The 21,769-nt window shown below is 43.6% G+C and overlaps 1 protein-coding gene across 7 annotated transcripts in view; it reads right to left on the bottom strand.

Annotated features, from left to right (window-relative positions):
• kidins220a (kinase D-interacting substrate 220a) overlaps nucleotides 1-21,769 on the bottom strand; it is a 71,267-nt gene that overhangs the window by 33,574 nt on the left and 15,924 nt on the right. For all 7 annotated transcript variants that reach the window (XM_036150660.1, XM_036150664.1, XM_036150665.1 and 4 more), the window contains exons 6-23: nucleotides 21,670-21,768; nucleotides 21,140-21,238; nucleotides 18,766-18,963; nucleotides 18,580-18,678; nucleotides 18,308-18,406; nucleotides 17,274-17,372; nucleotides 17,005-17,182; nucleotides 16,753-16,917; nucleotides 16,468-16,647; nucleotides 14,605-14,770; nucleotides 14,251-14,402; nucleotides 13,372-13,472; nucleotides 13,005-13,190; nucleotides 12,695-12,835; nucleotides 10,146-10,383; nucleotides 9,801-9,892; nucleotides 2,157-2,301; nucleotides 804-966 (exon numbers count right to left, since the gene is read on the bottom strand). In XM_036150660.1, coding sequence (XP_036006553.1) covers nucleotides 804-966; nucleotides 2,157-2,301; nucleotides 9,801-9,892; nucleotides 10,146-10,383; nucleotides 12,695-12,835; nucleotides 13,005-13,190; nucleotides 13,372-13,472; nucleotides 14,251-14,402; nucleotides 14,605-14,770; nucleotides 16,468-16,647; nucleotides 16,753-16,917; nucleotides 17,005-17,182; nucleotides 17,274-17,372; nucleotides 18,308-18,406; nucleotides 18,580-18,678; nucleotides 18,766-18,963; nucleotides 21,140-21,238; nucleotides 21,670-21,768 — 2,600 coding nt within the window. The remainder of the gene's footprint in view (nucleotides 1-803; nucleotides 967-2,156; nucleotides 2,302-9,800; nucleotides 9,893-10,145; nucleotides 10,384-12,694; nucleotides 12,836-13,004; nucleotides 13,191-13,371; nucleotides 13,473-14,250; nucleotides 14,403-14,604; nucleotides 14,771-16,467; nucleotides 16,648-16,752; nucleotides 16,918-17,004; nucleotides 17,183-17,273; nucleotides 17,373-18,307; nucleotides 18,407-18,579; nucleotides 18,679-18,765; nucleotides 18,964-21,139; nucleotides 21,239-21,669; nucleotide 21,769) is intronic.

Raw genomic sequence — 21,769 nt, 5'->3', positions numbered from 1 at the left:
TGAATGACGATTTAAAGTTATGTCCTTTCTTGATGAATTTTAAAAGGGCTTTAAAATGTAAAATTATAAAATCCTATGTTATGTAGTTTTGAATATTTATATATGTACTGTATAGAACCTGGTAGGTTGTAAAGGTTTGTAAGTATAAAACAGGGTAGGCAATAATAAGCTTTGCTTCAGCCTATTCCTTTTTTTTTTGGTAAATTGTGGGTTTGTTTGTCTGTCGTTGTTTTTTTTTTACTGTTTCCTGTGTTTAATGATGGATAATTTACTAAAAAATAAATAAAGTGAAAGTGAACTATTGTGAAAGGACCGGTGCAACCAGCTCCCTTCAGAGGTCCACCACGGTGGTGGCTGCGTCATGCTGCGGGGAGGCTGACCCTCAGGAAGCAGGTCAGAGCTGATGAGAAGATGGATGGAGATGCTTTGATTGTCAGAGTGGCCTAGTCAAAGTCCTGACCTCAATCCAATTGAGACTGTGCTAGAGACACACACCGACAGACTGAGATCGCAGCGTAAGGTTGGTGGAAGAAAAGCATTAACTGAGGGGGGCTCAATATAAATGCACTTTGTAGATTCTTGTTTTGTGAAACAAAAGAAAAGAAAAACACAAAGCATAACTTTCCTTCCACAAATATGCACTACTTTGTGTCCATCTCACAAAATCCCTATAAACACTATGTAGTTTGTGGTTGTAATGTGATAATTTGTGATAAAAAAAACAACATTGAAGGTATGAAAATACTTTTTAATTGGCCGGTAAAAGAGTGCAGGTGATTAACATATGGGTGTCAGGTGCATACCTCTCATAGATGGCCTTGAGCGTGACCTGATCCGACACGCCGTCAGCCTCCTCCAGGAACAGGATGATCCACGAGGTTCTGTACGGCCACTCCTCCGTCAGGTGGATCCACGACGCCAGGCGGTCCCAGTTGAAGATTATCTGATTGGCCCGCAGCAGCCGACCTGTTGGCGCGGTAACAGAGGGTTAGGACGCGCCGCCACCTGCTCCACGCCCGCTGTAGATCTCATCTTTACTGGAATCTTTGTTATAATCCGTCTTTATTCTTTGCTGTGACGAGTTTGCTGGGTAGACTAAAGCATATCTATAGATAGTTTCAGATAAAGATGTTTTTCCTGCTGAAGATCACACCTTCTAACATTAGCTAGGCACTAATTTAGGATATGGGCTCCAGCAGCGCTAGCATCCTGCTGCAGGAGGCTGCCTAGTGCATTTTAGTTTCTACAGTCATTTGTGGCTCTAATTTCCACACCGTGACCAAAATATCTCCAAACACGGAAAGTTTGACTGCGTTCTTTCAGCAAGCTGACCTGCAGTGTGCAGTAACAGGTTGAGGAAGGGCTGAGCTTGCCTTTATCATTCCGACTGTCATTTTAAAACATGGTAGCAGTCACCAGTGCATATATAGATGTAACCGTACTCTGCAGCGTTGCATTAGAGCAGGGGTGTCAAAACTTTTTGGCACACGGGCCGAAATTATCGAGTCAAAAGTACTCGAGGGCCAAAAAATAATAATAATGAAAAATGACCCAAAAATCATGTTGTGAATTTTTTTTAATCTGCTTTATGCAGATAAGATATGCTCATTTTAATTAAACTAATTATTCAGATTTTCTGAAGGAAAATAGCTGCAGAGCCATAGCTTAAAAACGGGTTTTGCACATTTGCTTTATTAAAAGATGATCATCTAGTTTGCAAATTGCATTAGACTATTGATTAAAAACAAAAAAAAATGCTCATTTTAATAAATGATTTGGGGTAAAAAAGCAGCTTTTAATGCACAAAAGCTTGCATCTGAGTTAAAGTCCTCAAACAGATGTGGTCGTATTTACTATGAAATTAAATAGAATGTACAAAGTGTTGTTATTAGAAGATGAATACATTTTCAGTTGTAAGATCTTAACCTGTCTGTATCATTTTAACCTAATAAAAATAAAATGTTTCCATCTCCGTCAGTCCGGGGGCCAAAAATGGCCCCCAGGCCGCACTTTGGACATGCCTGCATTAGACGAGCCATTTTAACCAGGTTAAAATTAATAAAAAAAAAACAACAAGCAGATAAACAGCTTTACCCTGCAGGTGAACCCGCGTCACATTTTCACCAGGAAGTGAAGCTCGACGGTGGCGTCCTCACCTGTGATGGAGACGATGTTGAGCAGCCTCCTCATGGTCTGCGGGCTGATGTCACAGAACCAGTCCTCGGTCACGAGCAGCTTGGTCAGGTCGAACGACATCTGCCTGGTCAGGGTTCTCTGCATCTGCCGGCGGCGGTACGTGTCCTGGACGACCGGATCAGAACCGGATATTTAACATTTAACGGTCACTGGGTCTCACACGGTCCATTTAAACTATGTTTAGTACCGTAGAGCTTATTTGGAATATAAAATAATGCAGCCTCGCTTTATTGTGCCACCAATGAGAATGGAGAAATCCAGAGTTATGTCTGGATTGAGCCAAAGTCTGGATTGAAGAAATCAATGCAGGATGAGACAAAATGTTCTTTAACTGAATAAAAACAAAACTGAAGTAATAATTTCTGGACCAATAGAGGAGAGATCCAGAGTTAGCTCACAGCTTCAGCTGCTTCAGCTAGGAACCACTGATCAGGCCTGAAACCTGGGAGTAGTGATGGACTCAGACCTGAACCTCCATCTAAAGACAAAGTGGACCTTCTAGAACCTGGAGAACATTTCCAGGATTAAAGGACTGATGTCTCAGCAGGATCTGGAAAAACTAATCCATGTTTATCTTTAGTAGAACTGATCACTGAGAACATGGACCCGGTTCTGAAGTCCTTCCACTAAGACTAAGAACGTAGAGAACATGGACCCGGTTCTGAAGTCCTTCCACTGAGACTAAGAACGTAGAGAACATGGACCCGGTTCTGAAGTCCTCACTAAGACTAAGAACGTAGAGAACATGGACCCGGTTCTGAAGTCCTTCCACTAAGACTAAGAACGTAGAGAACATGGACCCGGTTCTGAAGTCCTCACTAAGACTAAGAACGTAGAGAACATGGACCCGGTTCTGAAGTCCTTCCACTAAGACTAAGAACGTAGAGAACATGGACCCGGTTCTGAAGTCCTCACTAAGACTAAGAACGTAGAGAACATGGACCCGGTTCTGAAGTCCTCACTAAGACTAAGAACGTAGAGAACATGGACCCGGTTCTGAAGTCCTTCCACTGAGACTAAGAACGTAGAGAACATGGACCCGGTTCTGAAGTCCTTCCACTAAGACTAAGAACGTAGAGAACATGGACCCGGTTCTGAAGTCCTCACTAAGACTAAGAACGTAGAGAACATGGACCCGGTTCTGAAGTCCTCACTAAGACTAAGAACTTAGAGAACATGGACCCGGTTCTGAAGTCCTCACTAAGACTAAGAACGTAGAGAACATGGACCCGGTTCTGAAGTCCTTCCACTGAGACTAAGAACGTAGAGAACATGGACCCGGTTCTGAAGTCCTCACTAAGACTAAGAACGTAGAGAACATGGACCCAGTTCTGAAGTCCTCACTAAGACTAAGAACGTAGAGAACATGGACCCGGTTCTGAAGTCCTCACTAAGACTAAGAACGTAGAGAACATGGACCCGGTTCTGAAGTCCTTCCACTAAGACTAAGAACGTAGAGAACATGGACCCGGTTCTGAAGTCCTTCCACTAAGACTAAGAACGTAGAGAACATGGACCCGGTTCTGAAGTCCTCACTAAGACTAAGAACGTAGTGAACATGGACCCAGTTCTGAAGTCCTTCCACTAAGACTAAGAACGTAGAGAACATGGACCCGGTTCTGAAGTCCTCACTAAGACTAAGAACGTAGAGAACATGGACCCGGTTCTGAAGTCCTTCCACTGAGACTAAGAACGTAGAGAACATGGACCCGGTTCTGAAGTCCTCACTAAGACTAAGAACGTAGAGAACATGGACCCGGTTCTGAAGTCCTCACTAAGACTAAGAATGTAGAGAACATGGACCCGGGTCTGAAGTCCTCACTAAGACTAAGAACGTAGAGAACATGGACCCGGTTCTGAAGTCCTCACTAAGACTAAGAACGTAGAGAACATGGCCCCGGTTCTGAAGTCCTTCCACTGAGACTAAGAACGTAGAGAACATGGACCCGGTTCTGAAGTCCTCACTAAGACTAAGAACGTAGAGAACATGGACCCGGTTCTGAAGTCCTCACTAAAACTAAGAACGTAGAGAACATGGACCCGGTTCTGAAGTCCTCACTAAGACTAAGAACGTAGAGAACATGGACCCAGTTCTGAAGTCCTCACTAAGACTAAGAACGTAGAGAACATGGACCCGGTTCTGAAGTCCTCACCAAGACTAAGAACGTAGAGAACATGGACCCGGTTCTGAAGTCCTTCCACTAAGACTAAGAACGTAGAGAACATGGACCCGGTTCTGAAGTCCTTCCACTAAGACTAAGAACGTAGAGAACATGGACCCGGTTCTGAAGTCCTTCCACTAAGACTAAGAACGTAGAGAACATGGACCCGGTTCTGAAGTCCTCACTAAGACTAAGAACATAGAGAACATGGACCCGGTTCTGAAGTCCTTCCACTAAGACTAAGAACGTAGAGAACATGGACCCGGTTCTGAAGTCCTCACTAAGACTAAGAACATAGAGAACATGGACCCGGTTCTGAAGTCCTTCCACTAAGACTAAGAACGTAGAGAACATGGACCCGGTTCTGAAGTCCTTCCACTAAGACTAAGAACGTAGAGAACATGGACCCGGTTCTGAAGTCCCCACTAAGACTAAGAACGTAGAGAACATGGACCCGGTTCTGAAGTCCTTCCACTAAGACTAAGAACGTAGAGAACATGGACCCGGTTCTGAAGTCCTCACTAAGACTAAGAACATAGAGAACATGGACCCGGTTCTGAAGTCCTTCCACTAAGACTAAGAACGTAGAGAACATGGACCCGGTTCTGAAGTCCTTCCACTAAGACTAAGAACGTAGAGAACATGGACCCGGTTCTGAAGTCCTCACTAAGACTAAGAACGTAGAGAACATGGACCCGGTTCTGAAGTCCTTCCACTGAGACTAAGAACATAGAGAACATGGATCCGGTTCTGAAGTCCTCACTAAGACTAAGAACGTAGAGAACATGGATCCGGTTCTGAAGTCCTCACTAAGACTAAGAACGTAGAGAACATGGACCCGGTTCTGAAGTCCTCACTAAGACTAAGAACGTAGAGAACATGGACCCGGTTCTGAAGTCCTCACTAAGACTAAGAACGTAGAGAACTTGGACCCGGTTCTGAAGTCCTTCCTTCCTTCTGGAACAAACTTCTAGAAAACTGAAAGCCTGAGTTCCTTTAAATCAAGATTAAAACACATTTGTTCAGGATTATCTTTAACTGTTCTAGTTAAACTGTTTTACTGAAACATCATTAGTTAAACTTTGTAGTCCAACTGTTTTTATTGTTTGCTTTTAGTTTCTATTTTTCCATGTTCTATCTTGTTCCTACATTTTATTCCCACTTGCTTTTATTAATTTTTCCCCCTATATTTTAATCATGTAAAGCACTTTGCATTGTCTCTGTACTGAAGTGTTCTATAGAAATAATTGTGCCCTGCATGTGTGGCTCCATGCAGAAGTTTCCATTCTCCCATAAAAAGGCCTGAAGGCCACATAATCTGATGTAATTATTGAGGATCTCCACTATTCTACACAGGAGTCACCCCTGCTTAGCAAACAGCGTCTTGAACGCTCCCTGTTTGCAGCCATAAACATGCTGGATATGTAAAGCGCTCTTCTTGGCAGAACCGTCAGATTTCCTCTAAATGGGTTGGTTTCCTGGCACGGACCGGGACTTTTAATCGTAGTTCAGAAACACTCAGCAGGGTGGAGGCCGGGGTCAGAAGCTGAACGCCGGTCCGGTTGATCCATTCCAAGAGCCGGAGGACTCAGTGTTTGGGATCATTATCCAGTTGGAACACCAAATTTCAACCGTCTGACCCAAACATGTTCCCCTAACGAGAGAGCTAATTGGCTTAAATGACCAGGAACCGCAGAGGCTCAGGTTTACCACACTCTGCACCCTGCAGGAACCGCAGAGGCTCAGTCCAGAGCGTAGCGCAACTTTAATACCAACATAGACGGATAGAAACCCCGCCGCTGCAAAGACAACTAGTTCAAGCTGTCCAGGGATCTAAAACCTTTAATGCTCAGGCAGGACAAACACTGAAAGCGCCATTATAACAACAAGAAGACTGTTGGAAGGGATCAAGACGAGGTTCTGTACCAAGCACGGTGGTGGCGGTGTGATGATGGGGGCCTGATGCCCTCCCAGCGGTGACGGTGGACGGCTCAAACTGAGCGTAACGATTAAGAAGCAGGGCTAGTCCCACATAACCTGACAACAGCCAGCTGCATGTCGCTCCGCCTAGCTCCACTCACATACATCTGGGACACCGCCATAGGAATTGCCTTTATTGAAGGCTGGGCCTTATCAAAAATTCTTGCATATGATTGGATAAGCCACTTGTCTGTCATCTTAATCGACGTGCTATTTCAACCACTCACACCGAAGCTAACCCGTGACGCTAATGAGAGCGACGCAGAAAAAAAAACATAATAATAATAATAATAATAATAATAATAATAATAATGTGTTTCCGGCTCTAGTGGACCGCGTTTTATTGACAGTGAGCTGACAGGAAGAGGGGGGAAGACAGGCGGCAAAGCGCCGCGGGTCGGAGTTGATTCCCGGGCCGACCGCGTTGAGGACTAAAGGCCTCCTAACATAGTTAGCGCTAACCGCTAACGGTTAGCGGCTAACCGCTCGTTAGCCGCTAACCGCTAACCGCTCCGGGGCGCGTCCGCTGCAGACGCGGACGCGCCCCGGAGCGGTTAGCGGACAAAGCTTGCCAAATGCGGTCGGGAGAAGGGCGAAAACATGGTTTCCACCAACAAAAGCCTTCAGAGGCGTTCTCTGATGTTCTTTTAATGAAACAATATTAGGTAGATTGGAGAACATGGAAGAAATAGCAGCATCAATGCTAACGCTTGCTTTCTCGACGAGCCACCATTGCTATCAAAACAGTCTGACGTCACGGTCGCGTCTCCACTACGTCACATCTATGAAATTCCAGCCCTGCGTCCTGATTGGCCAGACCATAAAATTGGTTGGAGAAATCACTTTCTATGGGCGATGTCCCAGATGGATGTGAGTGGAGCTAGGCGGAGCGACATACAGCTGGCTTTTGTCAGGTTAAGTCCCAAATTCTTCAACCTCAAATCACAGGAACAGCTAGACGGTGGAAACCAGGAGTCAGCGGGGTGTTGCATTACATACGGAAAAACTGAGAGGAGCATCCTAATGGCTTCAAAAATGGTCACTGAAGCGTAATGAAGACGACGCACTGATCAAAGAGAAGCCCGTGTGAACCGAGAGGCCGTTCCTGAGAATAACTCTGATCCAGGGAAGAAAAAGATCTATAGGTCTATAGGAGGAGTCTCCCTGTCTGTAGAGATCATTCATCCCTTCGGTTCAGAGCTGCTGGCCGCTGCAGCAGAGTCGGGACACAGGCCCGGCGCCGACACAGATCCACAGCAGACATCTGTGTGGAAATCAGACAGCTGTGATGGTCAGCAGCCAGTGGAGCCCTGTGGTCCACTTTGAAGTCCTAACAGCCGTCTCATGACCTCTTTCTCTGGGAGACGGAGCGCTTGGCCACCACTAGGTCGGCTCTAAACATACAAATACATATATTCCTTGGGTTTTTTTTTTTTTTTGCTCATTTGGGAAGAATTAACGGCAGATTTGTTGGTTTCATACATTTTCTGTGACGTTATCCACAAGAAAACTGACAAACAAGGCAGTAAGGCGGAGAGGACGGGGGTGGGGGGGGGGGAGCGTCCACAGGAGGGAGGACGGCATGAGCTAAAGCAGCAGAGTCACTTAGCCTCCTGCCAGCAGACCTGGTGCCAGTGTTTTGTCACAGGGACCCACTGCTGCTAGGCCTTGTCATTAGGCTGTGGCAACACAGCAGGAAGGATAAACAGCCATTACATCAATTACACCAGGAACCCTGGCCGCACACAGAGCACCTCATCCCCCCCGTAACCCGCCAACACCACGCCTACACTACCCCCCCCCCCCCCCAGGGAGGAGGAGTAAACACAGCAGTTAGAGCTAAATCTGTGCTTCCTGACCACGATCAGCCGTTTCAGGACAAAATGTGACAAAGTAAACAAATTATTATGGCTAAAAAAAAACGTGACATCATCAGACATGCACTAATCTGACTGACGTGAGACGAAGCGTGTTTACAAGAGCTGCACGATGGACGAAGCCCCAGACATCTAGTCGCCACAAAAACACAAACACAAAGGTCTCTTAATGGTATTTTTTTGTGATTACTCAACACAAAAAGGAGAATAATTCAGGGTTTCTCCACAATTATCTTGGAAATAAACATCTGAAAAGTGCGGCATGCATTCGTATTCCTCGCCCTGAGTCAGGACAGGGAGAAGGTAGCCAGCGTTGCACATCTAGCGACGGAGATATTTGCAAACGGATGTGAGTTTACGGTGAGGTACGCGGTTTGTTCTTCGCTACGTTAGCATGTAGCTCACAGAGTTCACTTTTCATTTCCTAAATGACTGGACTCAAACATTACTTCATGCCTTTGTTCACAGCGCTGAGAGATGGGAGGATAATCTGGCCTCCAATCAGCCCAACTTCTACACATGGTATGAAATGAAAGTTGCAAAATGAAATTCCTGATGAGACGGGATTTTCCCCAACAGCTGCAAACGCTGCATTCAGGTACAGCTGGGACTATGTAAATATCAGATTCAAACATGTTTAGTCCTCAAATATGGGCTCAATCTTATTTAAGATTTTATAAAAGCCAACACTGACCAACTTCCAGTGGTTTTATTGTTGTATAATGTTGCGTTTTTGAACTCTGGTCCTCAAAGCATGCTGGGCTGCTTTAAACACGCCTGATTCAGATGGTTGCCCGTTACATCTGGGGGGGTTGAAGCAGGGAAAACATGCAGGGCAATGTGTCTTGAGGACCAGGGTTGATATAATTTTATTATTTTATTAATTAACTACAATATAGTGTGTAACTGTGGTGCATCCTGTCCCCAGTATGGGAGAATAAAGGTGTTTCTATTCTAATCCATCTATCCAGGCATCAGCTATGCCTGCTCATACTTCTTTATTCACTGAAAATAATCTAACCAAAATCACTGTCCACTTTTTAAAGGTTTAGAGGACAATAAAAATAAATTGATTTCAGAAATGGAGATTCTTAGTTTACTTAGTTTGACTAAATGTACCAGAAACGCTGTGATTTGTACCGTTACAGTCCAACAATAGTTCCCTGTCATAAAAAAACTGAGGAAGTTGTTGGTGAATCATCTACACTGTAAAAACGGATCTAAAAATAAGAAAAATGTTCTTAAAATTAGTGCGTTTGTCCTAGATTTGAGCAGGTAAATAAGATTATCTGCCAATGGAATGAGTATTTTCCACCCCTAAAATAAGATAATTAGATATACTGCACTTGAAATGAGATGATGGAGATGAATTGTTCTTATTTCAAGTGTAAAAATCTTATTCCATTGGCAGATAATCTTATTTACCTGCTCAAATCTAGGACAGATACACCTTTTTCAAGACAATATTACTTATTTTTAGTTCCGTTTTTGCAGTGTACTGTCTAAAACTGCAATGCCGTCTTAAAATGATGCCTGACAATAATAAGCTCTAGTTCTTCGCAGCAGCAGGCAGGCAGGCCGTTACCCTTCGGTTTAGAGCGTTCTTGCTGCCCAGCTTGGCCTGATCCTGGGACAGACTGTTCTGGGACACCTTCCTGTCCACGTCCTCATGCCACCCTAAAGGTAAGAGCAGGAAAAACAGAAGAAATAAATCAGGAAATAAACCGTTTCTAGTTATCAAAACATACAGATGCGCCTCCATTAATTGGATTCTCATTAAAAACGTGATTTATTACGGTAATTAACTGAATTAATTCACTTCCTATGAAACAGAACTTGGGTTTTTCATCAGCTGTCGGCCATAATAAGCGAATCTATTACTTTGCTGATCTGAATAAGTGTGCAGCCATTCCTGTTGGCTGTGGCTCACCGTCTGCAGGCACGGCCTCTCCGTTGCTGGGCGTGGCCATGCACAGGTTCTTGGCTCTGCTGAGGCCCCTGCTGTTGAGAAACACCGGCAGGTGGACGATGTTCCTCATGTAGTCGTGGCCGTTGATGTTGGAGTCTCTCAGCACGCTGTTCAGGTTTTGGTTGATGGCTTTGATGATGATATGCGGGTCGCTGGCGAAGATGGAGATGAAGGGACCCTTGGAGAAGAGAACCCTCACCTGCGGTAAAAAAAAAAAAAAAACACCTCCGTAAGAAGAGGAATAAACGTTTTATGATCTCTACATTTGCTGCCTGAGCTTCTGCTGAAAATGGGAACCGGATCTGTGCGAGTCACATGAAATGCCATCAGCCCAGCAGATTGCTCAATGTAGCTTCTATAACTTTAGCGTTAAAAAGGCTACTTCTACATCTAATCAGTCGACATCCTAACAGCTGGAGGCTGCAGTCAGCAGTGGCCCTTAAAATTAATGACTCCTGTGAGCGCTGCCTGTCCACAGCACATGAGGCCGGGGATTTCCTTTCGGCTCACTAAAGCACATTGTCCGGGAGTCACAGGACACCAATTTGTGCTCCATGCATTCGTGATTTGTTAAACCCCGACCAGCAACCTCAGGCTCACCCCGAGGGCCGGTGGCTCTCTGCACCTAGCGCTGCGGTTTTCACCGTAAACGGAGGCGCCGTCACATGAGGTCTGCAGCTACGGCGCTAAAGCTCGGTTCTGAGGGCCGTTTGGAACATTTCAAAACATGAAATAAAAATAAATAAATGGGGGAGGTTCTGGAAGAGACGAGAAGATTACATTAGAACACAGGAGACTGGCATCTTCCCAGGGATTACTGCACCAAATAACAACATTTAGCTAAAGGAAATCATATTACAGCCACCGGGGAGAAGGATCTAAACCCAGAGGTGAACTGAGGCTGCTCTGCTACGCAGGTGCATCCCAGATTAGATAATAAGTGAATGATAGAAGCCAATAAAAACCTAAAGTCTTCTCAGACAATAAAAGCGGGTTTTCGTGCAGAAATGTGGGGCTACACGTTCGTGTTCTGCTCAGTATCTGCTCTCAGAACCGGGTCTGGGCTCCTTTTGCATAGCCTCGCGAGACCATCCTGATCTCGCGAGCTTTCAAGGTTTCACTCGCAGATCAGTCTGGATACTCTCCGTTGAAGAAAATTTGGAGCCGTTCACCAAACGAACGTCCAATCAGCGTTGGCTTTGAGGCGGGTTGAGGTGTGACGCAACGGGAAGCGCGTCAGTTCAGTCTTAACAGCATGGCGGCTTCAGCCGATGAAACTAGCGTTAGCGTGGCTATCGAGCAAGTTTTATCGGAATTACAGAGTATTTCTTTGCTGAGCTAATGAGCCTTTACCTGCAGCAGCAAGAGTAGCTTGGCTTGTGGTTGTGTTTTCGTCGTCGCTCGTAACAGAGCGACGACGAATCTGATTGGTTCATTTGGCCCGTCTATCACCAACATAGGCCAATCAGCTAACCAGTATTTTCGCCCCTTCCCAAAATTACTTCAACGGAAGGTTTCCAGATGGATATGCGGAGCAAATCTATCTGGCGGAGTCAGGTAACCTTTTGCATGGCTTCCTGCAGAAATGCGACCCGCCTGTGGTTCTGCTCAGGTTGCTTCAGTTTGGCTGCCTTGCTGGTTCTGGTGTCGGCCAAAATCATCAAGTCAGAACTACTCAAACGGCAAAATTAAAGTCTGACGTTCCTATATTTTAAAACGCAAAAAGATATTTTTTGCAACATTTCACATTTTTTACCTTTTGCCACAATAAATACACAAAATATTCTGATTTGTGTAGAAAAGGGGTCAGTAACTCCTTGTAGATCTGGAATATAAAAGCGTCTGGCGTTTGTCATTAATGTCCAGAAGGGTTTCTATTCCCTTGGCCTGCATGGGTCGTTCTCTCTTTAAAAAGCGCCTTGCTTCATTAAATCAACACATGGATGCTTTAGAGAAAAGGTTTCTAGATGTTAGTGATTCTGTTTACTTTAAATTTCAATTGAAAGCAAAAACGTGGTTCATAAAAGACCAATACTTCGTGGTATAGCAAGGATTCCCAATTAATCATAATTTATCAATGAAAATCTTGTAATAATTTGTTTTTAAGTGACCATCTGCATCGACTTCCTGTTCTGCTGGACCCAGTTTTCACAATTCTTGAATAGCAGATGCTCTAGTTTGCCGGCCGGTCCAGAAATACCACAGTCACAGGTAGGCATTGGTACATTTGACAATTGTTAGCGGAAAGAGTTTTTTCCTTCCACTCAACTTTCCATCAATATGCCTGACTCCTTAGTTCAGGATGATAGGGACTGTATCACGAAGGCTGTAACAGCTTTATTTCTTGACTAAAAATCCTTTTTTATTGGTCTTATGTGATATCAAAGCTACAAATCATGAAACATCTGACTGTGTAATGACTTTTCGGAGGAATAAATGTCGTTCTAAAGCCGTGCGGTCTGATGAAGCAGCCCGTCTCTGGGCAGAAACAACGTCCGGGGAACGCTCACCGTGTCGAGCATCTGCAGAACTTTGTCCTGCTCACAGGCGTCCAGCCCGTCGATGATCACGGCCATGCGCGTTTGGTTCTGGGTGAAGCCGTCGATGGTTTTGGCCATTTTTGACATCATCTCCACTTCATGCTTCAGGACCTGGCGACACGCGTTGGACGGCACAATTCATGGCAATTTTATTTTCAGTGAAGGAAGTCAACCGCATTAGAGAGTAAAACTCTAACTTCATACGCAAAAAGGATCTGACAACAGGAGGATAAAGGATTTATGTCTGGTTTGGTGGAATTGCTTAAGTTGATTACTGTACCTTCATAAATCCTTCACTCTTCAGCTTATGCAGGTTGTTGGCAGCGCCGTGCAGCCGCTTCCTCTGGGAGTTCAGGACGGAGTCGGCCACCTGCCACCAGGTCCTGAAGTTCAGCAGCAAGGCCAGACCCACCACACTGGCCATGGCTATCAGCACCGCGTTCACCGTCAGGTTTTCAGAGTCGACCTAATGAGGAACAATAATAATCCCACATTTAAAGACAGCGTTCATCCCCCCGGCACAGCTACACGCTAAAACAGCCAGGAATCTCCATTAGACTGGTCTGCAGTTGTTGGGAAATAACTAAATCCTCATTAGAAATAGATCTAAATAAAGAGATTGCTGAACTTTTCATTGCCTTAGGTACCTTAAAGATGGCCAACAGCACCACACCGGTGATCAGGCACGCCAGCGTCAGGGAGAACAGCACGAAGGAGGGAAGGCAGCAGGTTTTCTTCCATTTTTGACCTGAGGTGTTGGAAGATGGACCGTAACATCAGACAGACGGATGAAAAGCAGCATGTTACCGCTTTACAACCACAAACCTAAATGCAGTTTGGTTACAGTCTAACGCCACAGCTGGGAAGGAGAAGGAGGGATAAGCAATAAAAACCTGAGAGTGTATAGATCAGGAGTGTCAAACTAATTTCTATATGGGGCCACTTTGGCATCATGAAGTCATTAAAAGGGCCGGTTGCCTCTGAATAGACGATACTTTTGATTTCAGTTCAGTTCTGTTCGCATAGAAGTATAAAAAAAATGCATAGTAACATAAAAGTAGCACCTTAAGCCCAGTTTATACAGTTTATCTGCAAAAAAAGTTGCAATTGGGGTGAGTTACACTTTAAACTCATCATACTGCATCACTTTTCCTCTTCTTTGAACATTTATGGGTTGTTTTAATGGGTTTTGGGAAAGCTCAGATCTAGTTGCAGGATGCTGTTACCACATAAAAAAAAAATAAAAATCAACATTCGCTACAGGAGGCACAGTTTTAGCAACTTTATACAATATAAAAGGATATATGCCTCTACTTTAAGACGTCATCTGCCTTTTTTGGCTCTTGAGGACCAGATAAATTGCCTTGACGGGCCTTATTCGGCCTGCGGGCCTCGTGTTTGACACGTGTGGTCTAGATAAAGATGAAACCTTTCACATATTATCTGATAGGTTAGCCCCAAATCAAACACTGGCTGCCTGTCCTGTAAACAGACGTGAAACGTTGAGACTGGGACGGCGGCGTTACCTTTGATCTCGTCGTTCATGAACACCCTGAACAGCCGGGTGGCCAGGAAGCCAAACTCCCTCTCGCAGGCGTCCGACAGCGTGGCGATCATCTCTGCCAGGGAGGTCTCCCCCCCAACGCTGGACAGGCGGTTGTAGTCCGTGAACAGGAACCTGGGACGAGGCGGACGCCGTGTTTGGTCTTAGCTACAAAGACTAAAGAGTTCATATGCATTTCTAATCTCAACGGTGACAGATTTCTACGACATTCTGGACGTTTGAGTCCAGAAAAAACGGAGATATAACAGAAGGTGAGCGTGTTAATGTATTAATCAGGTGACTTGGGCGTGCTTGGGTCTGAGAATGTGCTGATCACCTGACGGGCAGGGCGCGGGTGGTCTGCTCGGGGAGCTCCAGCGGGTTGACGAACATGAGTTTGAGCAGCAGCTCCATGTAGCCGACCTGCCGGGCCAGGCGGGTGCTGATGACCCACGCCCAGTGCCAGCTCTCCCTCTCACGCCGACTTCCAAAGTACACCAGCGCTAAAGAGGAAGACACAGACCAGCTCCTGTCTAAATGAAGCTCTGTAAACAGGAGGATGTGGCTACAGTAAAGAGAAATGTAGGGAAAACAAGGGTTGTGGCGCCCTCTAGTGGCTCCTGTGAATCATACATCCTCCAGAGCCAGTAAACAGTATCTGCACCTCTTACACTTTAACCCCACAAAGTATCGACGGTGATTTCATGTGACAAACAGAGCAGGGAGTGAATTTTAAGTGGTAGAAAAATAAAAGGGAGTACATGTGATTTTCTGTTAAGCATGTAAGGCAAATGAAGATGGGAAACCCAAAGATCTTGACAATCCGTTGAGCAAACAGAGTTTTAAAGCGGCGACGAAGTCAAACAGCACAACAAACGTGGCCAAACATCTCAAAACCGACACTTTGGCCTTCATGACGAATTCCTACAGGTTAGTAAGTCAAAGTTCCCGTTCATAATTTAATACATTAAACTGATGTCAGCACGACCGGCGGGCCGCATTAATGTTGTGTAGCTGTGGCTCGCATGCTACTAGGCATATGTTAATTTGGGTTATATATTTAGCATTTATGGTTATTTTTTTGAGAAAGCATGTTACATGTTGAGATTGGAGTTTTTAATTTAACTTTAATTTAACTTATTTGTCACTTTTTTTTATTAATAATATTAAATATTTTCCTCCGTGACGATATAGAGTTTGAAAGTTTAGTATTTTGACCACCCTATTTTCTTTTAATGTAATAAATAAAAACCTGTTGTGGTCTACATATGTGAATAAATACTGTATAGAATCACCTTTTCCCAGAGTCACAGCAGGAGGCCGTCTGGGATACGTCTCCAGAAGGTGTTTAAAGAAGGCTGGACCTTCTTTAAACACCTTTTCCCAGCTCTGCCACAGATTCTTAATTGGAATAAGATCCGGGCTTTGACTAGACCATCATTTTGATCTGAACCATCCCATAATATCTCTGGCTGTATGTTCAGGGTGGCTCTCAGGCTCAGGTCTCCTGCAGCCTCTAATGGTTTTTCCTCCAGGATTGTCCTGATTTAGCTCCATCCATCCTTCCTTCTGACCTGCTCCCCAGAAGAAGAGAGAAATCCCCACAGCATGATGCTACCACCACCATGTTTTAAAATGGGGGGGGGGGGGGGGGTTTTCAGGATAATATGCAGAACTTTTCACTTCGTTATGTTTATGTCTGAAGGCCAAAAAGGTTCAGTTTTTGTCTGCGCAGAGCACCTTCTTCTTCTTCTTCTACATATTTCTAATTATCTTATATTAGGGGTAAAAATACTCATTCCATTGGCAAATAGTCTTATTTAGCTGCTCAAATCAAGGAGAAATACATTTATTTCAAGAAACTTTTGACTGGTCAAAAACCTCAAACGGGGATTTCTTACCGCTTTCTTCCCATCATGCTCCCATAAAAGTCAAGATTTTCTTGTCATTTGGGTTTTCAGAGTAAATGGGGCCCTGCTATACTCTATTTCATAAAAAAACATGCATCTTTTTTTTAATAACTCTACACTGCTTTGTGTTGGTATTTCATATAAAACCCCAACAACATACAGCAACGTCTGTGGCTGCGATGTAACATCTGAAAAGGTTCCAGACAGCTGAACTGCTTTTACATTTACTACAAATAAAGTCCAAATGAACACAGTTCAACACCCGATGTCCAGCTCGTTTGTCTCCTCACCGAAGAAGATGTAGAGCAGGGCGAAGAGGCTGATGGAGACGGCGATCGCCAGGTGTGGATTAACAGTAAAACCCAGGATGATGCCCACTGAGCCACAGAGGAGCAGCGAGAGGAAGACCACCAGCCAGGAGAACTGAACCAGCGGCTCGATCTGCTGGCCTGCAAAGGTCTTCATCTCATCTGAGGGACACAAGGTGAGGAAAAAACCAATTAGCACACCAAACCGTGACGAGACGTGCTGCAAAAAGCCAGTTCCTTTTCCAGAGGACTCCTCCACTTGCTCACCCTCGAGCTTTTTAAGGAGGAAGGACTTGCCGCTGCCCCACTGGGCGTACAGGCCCACACAGATGGGCGGCTGCATGGTGGGCTCGCTCAGGATGTCGGCCAGAGCCGAGCTGTACAGGTCATAACCCAGCATGTCTCCGTCAGACTCGGTCGGGGAAAGGTGCTCTGTGGAAAGGCCGGACGGGATGGGGGTGAACACAACTTTCCAAACAGAAACACTCCTCTGTAACGAAATGCAAAGGCGGCTCTTACTGGCTCCAAATATCTGCGTCAGGATGCTCTTCTGGTGGGTGCAGTCGATGTTGTACGGCGTTTCTCCAGCTTTGTTGGGCCGGTACAGGAGGCGGCCATCTTTTGGGTTCCTCAGCAGCATCTCGGCCAACTTCCGGCTCCGTCCGCGGATGGCGATGTGGAGCGCCGTGTCTCCTTTCTAAAAGAGAACGTGCCGACTGATGAAGAGCGACGCCATAGAGGCACCAAATAAAAGGAACAACGACGGTTTAGGGTTTGCTGGACAGTACCCTGTCCACTGCAGACACTTTGGCTCCTTTATCCAGCAACAGCTCCACTATGTCTATGTTCCTCATTTTTGTGGCTTTAATAAGCGGCGTCTCTCCTTCCTGAAAGACAAACAGAAAATGCACATCCAATTTAAACTTAATATCCGTTTTTAACTTCTGGAGTATAGGAAATCCATTAAAGCTAAAAAATGTTATATAAATTCTTTATACACATTAAAATGATTCTTTGGGAGGAACTGGATTCTTTTTAAATCCAGAAACATCCCTTTATTCATTGTGAAGGATGTTCATGACCACATGGGATTTTTTCTTTTCTTAAATTGCGTCCTAAATATTTCTCCTCACTTCCTTGTTTTGGAAACAGAGTGCTGCATTGATCTAAGCATAAAGAAATAAAGCAGATTTTATGCATCATCAACATCCTGCCAAGTTTTTGAAGCATGTGTGTTATTTTAATGCAACCTCAGTTTGAATAACGCATGAGTTTTGGGATTAAGGGCGGGGGAACTCATAGTATTCTGTTGCATCAGGACAGGGTGTGTTACTTTTGCCCCGACGTCACAGTCTCACATTTTTGTTCCATATTTAAGGATCAACCGAACATCCGAGAAACGAAATTTGAATCCTCAATAAGTGCCTCCATCTGGTCAGGTGATTATTAGCTGAATCAGTCTGAAAGTGAGTCATGCTATCAGTTTCAAGTATCGGGCTTCTCAGGGTAAGTGAATCTTCTTCAGTGCAGACAGAGCACCTGCATGATGTGGAATGAGATCATTTAATATTACAGAATCACTACTTTGGCATAATTTACTTTCATTTGAAACCCAGATAATAGTGTGGAGTATTAATTGTATGATCATTTTGTTGGGAATAGTTTAAAACTTTAATTTTGTAGTTTCATTTTATTTACATTATTTTGTTTTTTTAATAGTTCATAGAAGATATGAAAAGTTTGAGGAACAAAAAAACAAGTAAAACTCATGAACTTCAAACTGTAGGAGTAAATGTTGCCCGTTTACTAAGCCTGTGTGTACCTTGGTGCAGCTCTCTGTATCAGGATTACACTGCAGGATGTCCCTCACCATGGCAGCGTTACCTTTCTCCACTGCCCAGTAGAGGGCAGTCTTTCCATCCTGGAGGGGAAAAGGAAAACCGTGATTTATCTTACGAAATAAACGATTAACTGATAAAAATATCAAACAGTTAAACCCTACATAGTGTAATAAATATAAACTAGATAAAACGATAGAGTTACAATTCACACAGAGAACCCAAGAAGGGAGACAAACAGGAAAGGGGCCCCTACCTGGCCCCTGACGTCGACGTCAGCATATTTGTTCAGCAGAGCTCGGACTATCTCCACATGACCGCCTCTCACCGCCCCGATCAGCACAGTCTCTCCACTCTGAAGCCAGTTCAAGAAGGGAAACAGAGAGTTATTCTTCATACTGGGTCATACGCCTGGTTAAGGGGGCGTCCCGGTGCTGCTTACCCGGTCTGGGATGTTGACGTAGGTGCCGGCGTCCAGCAGGTCCTGCACAATCTCCGTGTGGCCCTCCTTGGCAGCGATGGCCAGCGCCGTGTTGCCGTCCTTGTCAGTCATGTTCACATTGGGGTTCCTCTTCAGGAGCTCTTTGACCACTCCTGTGTGGCCTCCTTTCACCGCCACGATCAGAGCCGTCATGGAGTTCTGTGGAGAAAACGACAAAGTGGTTTTTAAACCCCTGCAGCGTTTTACCACATTTTTCACATTAGTCTCACAAAAGCTCTCAGTTCTTCACATCGGTGTTAAAATATGAAATAGTGAGACTGATTTCAGCAGATCTGGCCTCTGACTGTTTATTTCTGGGACTAAGTATCAGCTCAGTAACATTCAGCCATGCAAGTAGGAGAAACGGGCCCACAGCATATATAAAAAAATAAGTAAATAATTAAATAAAAGAATTATATATATATATATATATATATATATATATATATATATATATATATATATATATATATATATATATATATATATATATATATATATATATATATATATATTTCTCAATACAATACGTGATAATATATTTCATGTAAATTAAAGACATTGTGAAACTTAAATATTAACATAGTAAAATATATCATATAATATACTTTATATATGAAAGTGATATTTCGTAAATGGGACAATACTGCAATTATTTCCATTTTCATATATTGTCTGAATGTATTCTTAAACTAGTTAATATGTTGTTAGATATAGATTAAATATGTCCCAAATGATATGAGATTATATGCTGGAAGAGGTATTAATATGATTTATATGGGACTATACCTCTTAATGTTGGAAAACATTAATTTAAACAAAAAAGTTTTTTATAATTATATATTGTATACATGATAAATACTAAAATATATGTGCAATTTATCATATCTTAAAATCCATTGATTAATACCTCCATATAGTTCCCATTAAATAGTAAATGGACTGAACTTATATAGCGCTTTTCTAGTCATGTTCACCCAATATGATGGGGTAGACGCCTTATAACACGCAAACATTCATACACAGATATGCAGATCGATAGGCTACTTGGAGTTGAGTGCCTTGCCCAGAGGCACAGTGACATGTGACAGGGGGAAGCTGGAATTGAACCCACTACTCTTCCCACTGAGCCACAGTCCCCATAAATGAACTATATGAGCTATCATAAAGGTAAGTGGGTTTCCTGAACTGTTGAGTATTAAATCACTTTCCAATATTAATTGATAGATTGGCGCCACTGATTTGCTGAAAACCATTTAACTCCTTCAATGCTTAAATGAAATGTTGTTGTTTTTTTATTATTCACTGTGAGAATATGTTGCTTCATTTTAAGGCTTTTACCAGAAGTGCCAGTAAACGTGAAAACATAGATCAGGGATGGGCAACTGGCAGCCCGGGGGCCGCACACGGCCCTCGTCATCACTCAGTGCGGCCCGCGAATAGATCGATAATAATTTAATAATGATAGAAAAAAAAAATGTAATTATACTTTTGACCGATAGGGGGCCGTACCCAAACAATAGCGGGCATGGGCCGCTTTGCAACAGCGAGGAAGAAAGTCAAGAGCCATGGCCACTAGCAGTGGAATAAAGGGAAAATTTGACGAGAAAGTCACATTTTTCAGACAAAATGGGAAGAAGTACGGACATGGGGAATTTTTTTTTTTGGTCTCTTGTCATTCACACACAACAATAAACCGTGAGAGCCGACGTGAGTTTTGAAACTGCAAAGCTTTGTCTTAAGCAGAAGATCAAACGTGCAGCACCGCGTTCACAGACCAGTGTGATGCATTCGTGAGCGTCAGAAAGCTATGGTGCATTCAGGAGCATGGGACATTAGATTTTTCAGAATAAAAAGCTAACAGATGTGCATAATCAAAAATTAACAGAAATACAATTATAGAGCATTCAGTATTGTAAGAAAGCCCACACAGTTTCTGGATAGACACATTATTGTTTGAGTTAAGTTCTGTTCCGTTTTATGCCTCTTTCCTTGTAAATTTGAAATGACCCATGCTCCTGAATGCATTGATATGGAGATTAAATTCCTTTTTTGCAATTTTTTTTTTAAAGCAAACGGTTTGTCTTTTGCTTAAGGACATATTAAAATGCATTTATATGCAGAAAATAGTTATATGTTGGTGCAGTAAACATACAGATATAAATTCATCTAAAATTTGTTCTTATTGAGAATAATTTGTAGCGTCTTTCATATCCAATTATTTGAAGTGCGTGGTCATGTGGCCCTCCAATGGTCGTGCTGAAAAAAATTTGGCCCTCTTTATCATGGAAGTTGCCCATCCCTGACATAGATGAACTGACTGCAGACCACTTACTGCTCCTTCCTGATCCACATCAGCTCCATGAGCCAAGAGGTGCATCACGCAGTCATAGTGGTCCTTCCTGGCTGCCCAGATCAGAGGGGTGGTGCCGTACTGCAAAGAAAAATTACAACATTAGCAATTAAATTAGCTTTAAAAAAAATAAAAGAGGACTCAGAAACGTAAACATGTATATTGACCTTAGTCTAACTCTGACAAACTCCAAAAGGGCAAGTAAAAGTAACATTTTCTTTAAATTAGTGTTATTTCTCCTTGATTTTGAGCAGGTAAATAAGATGATCAGCCAATAGAATGAGTATTACTACCCCTAAAATAACATAATTAGATATACGACACTTGAAATGAGATGATATAGATAAGTTGTTCCTATTTTAAGTGCAAAAATCTCATTCCATTGGCAGATCATCTTTTTTTACCTGCAAATGCACTCATTTCAAGAAGATTTGATCTACTTTTAGTTGCCTTTTTGCAGTCAGGAGAGCTCTACCCCGTAGCTCTGCAGCAAAGTGAGAGGAAGTAGCTACCTTGTCGGAGCAGTTGACCTTGGCTCCGTGCTGCAGCAGGAGATGGACGATCTCCGCGTGGCCCCGGCCAGCCGCCCAGATGATGGGGTAGACGCTGTAC

This window comes from Fundulus heteroclitus, chromosome 19 (assembly GCF_011125445.2).
Source record: "Fundulus heteroclitus isolate FHET01 chromosome 19, MU-UCD_Fhet_4.1, whole genome shotgun sequence".
Classification (NCBI taxonomy): domain Eukaryota; kingdom Metazoa; phylum Chordata; class Actinopteri; order Cyprinodontiformes; family Fundulidae; genus Fundulus; species Fundulus heteroclitus.
Note: the sequence above shows the minus strand (reverse complement) of the source record. Positions and strands in the feature narration are given on the sequence as shown.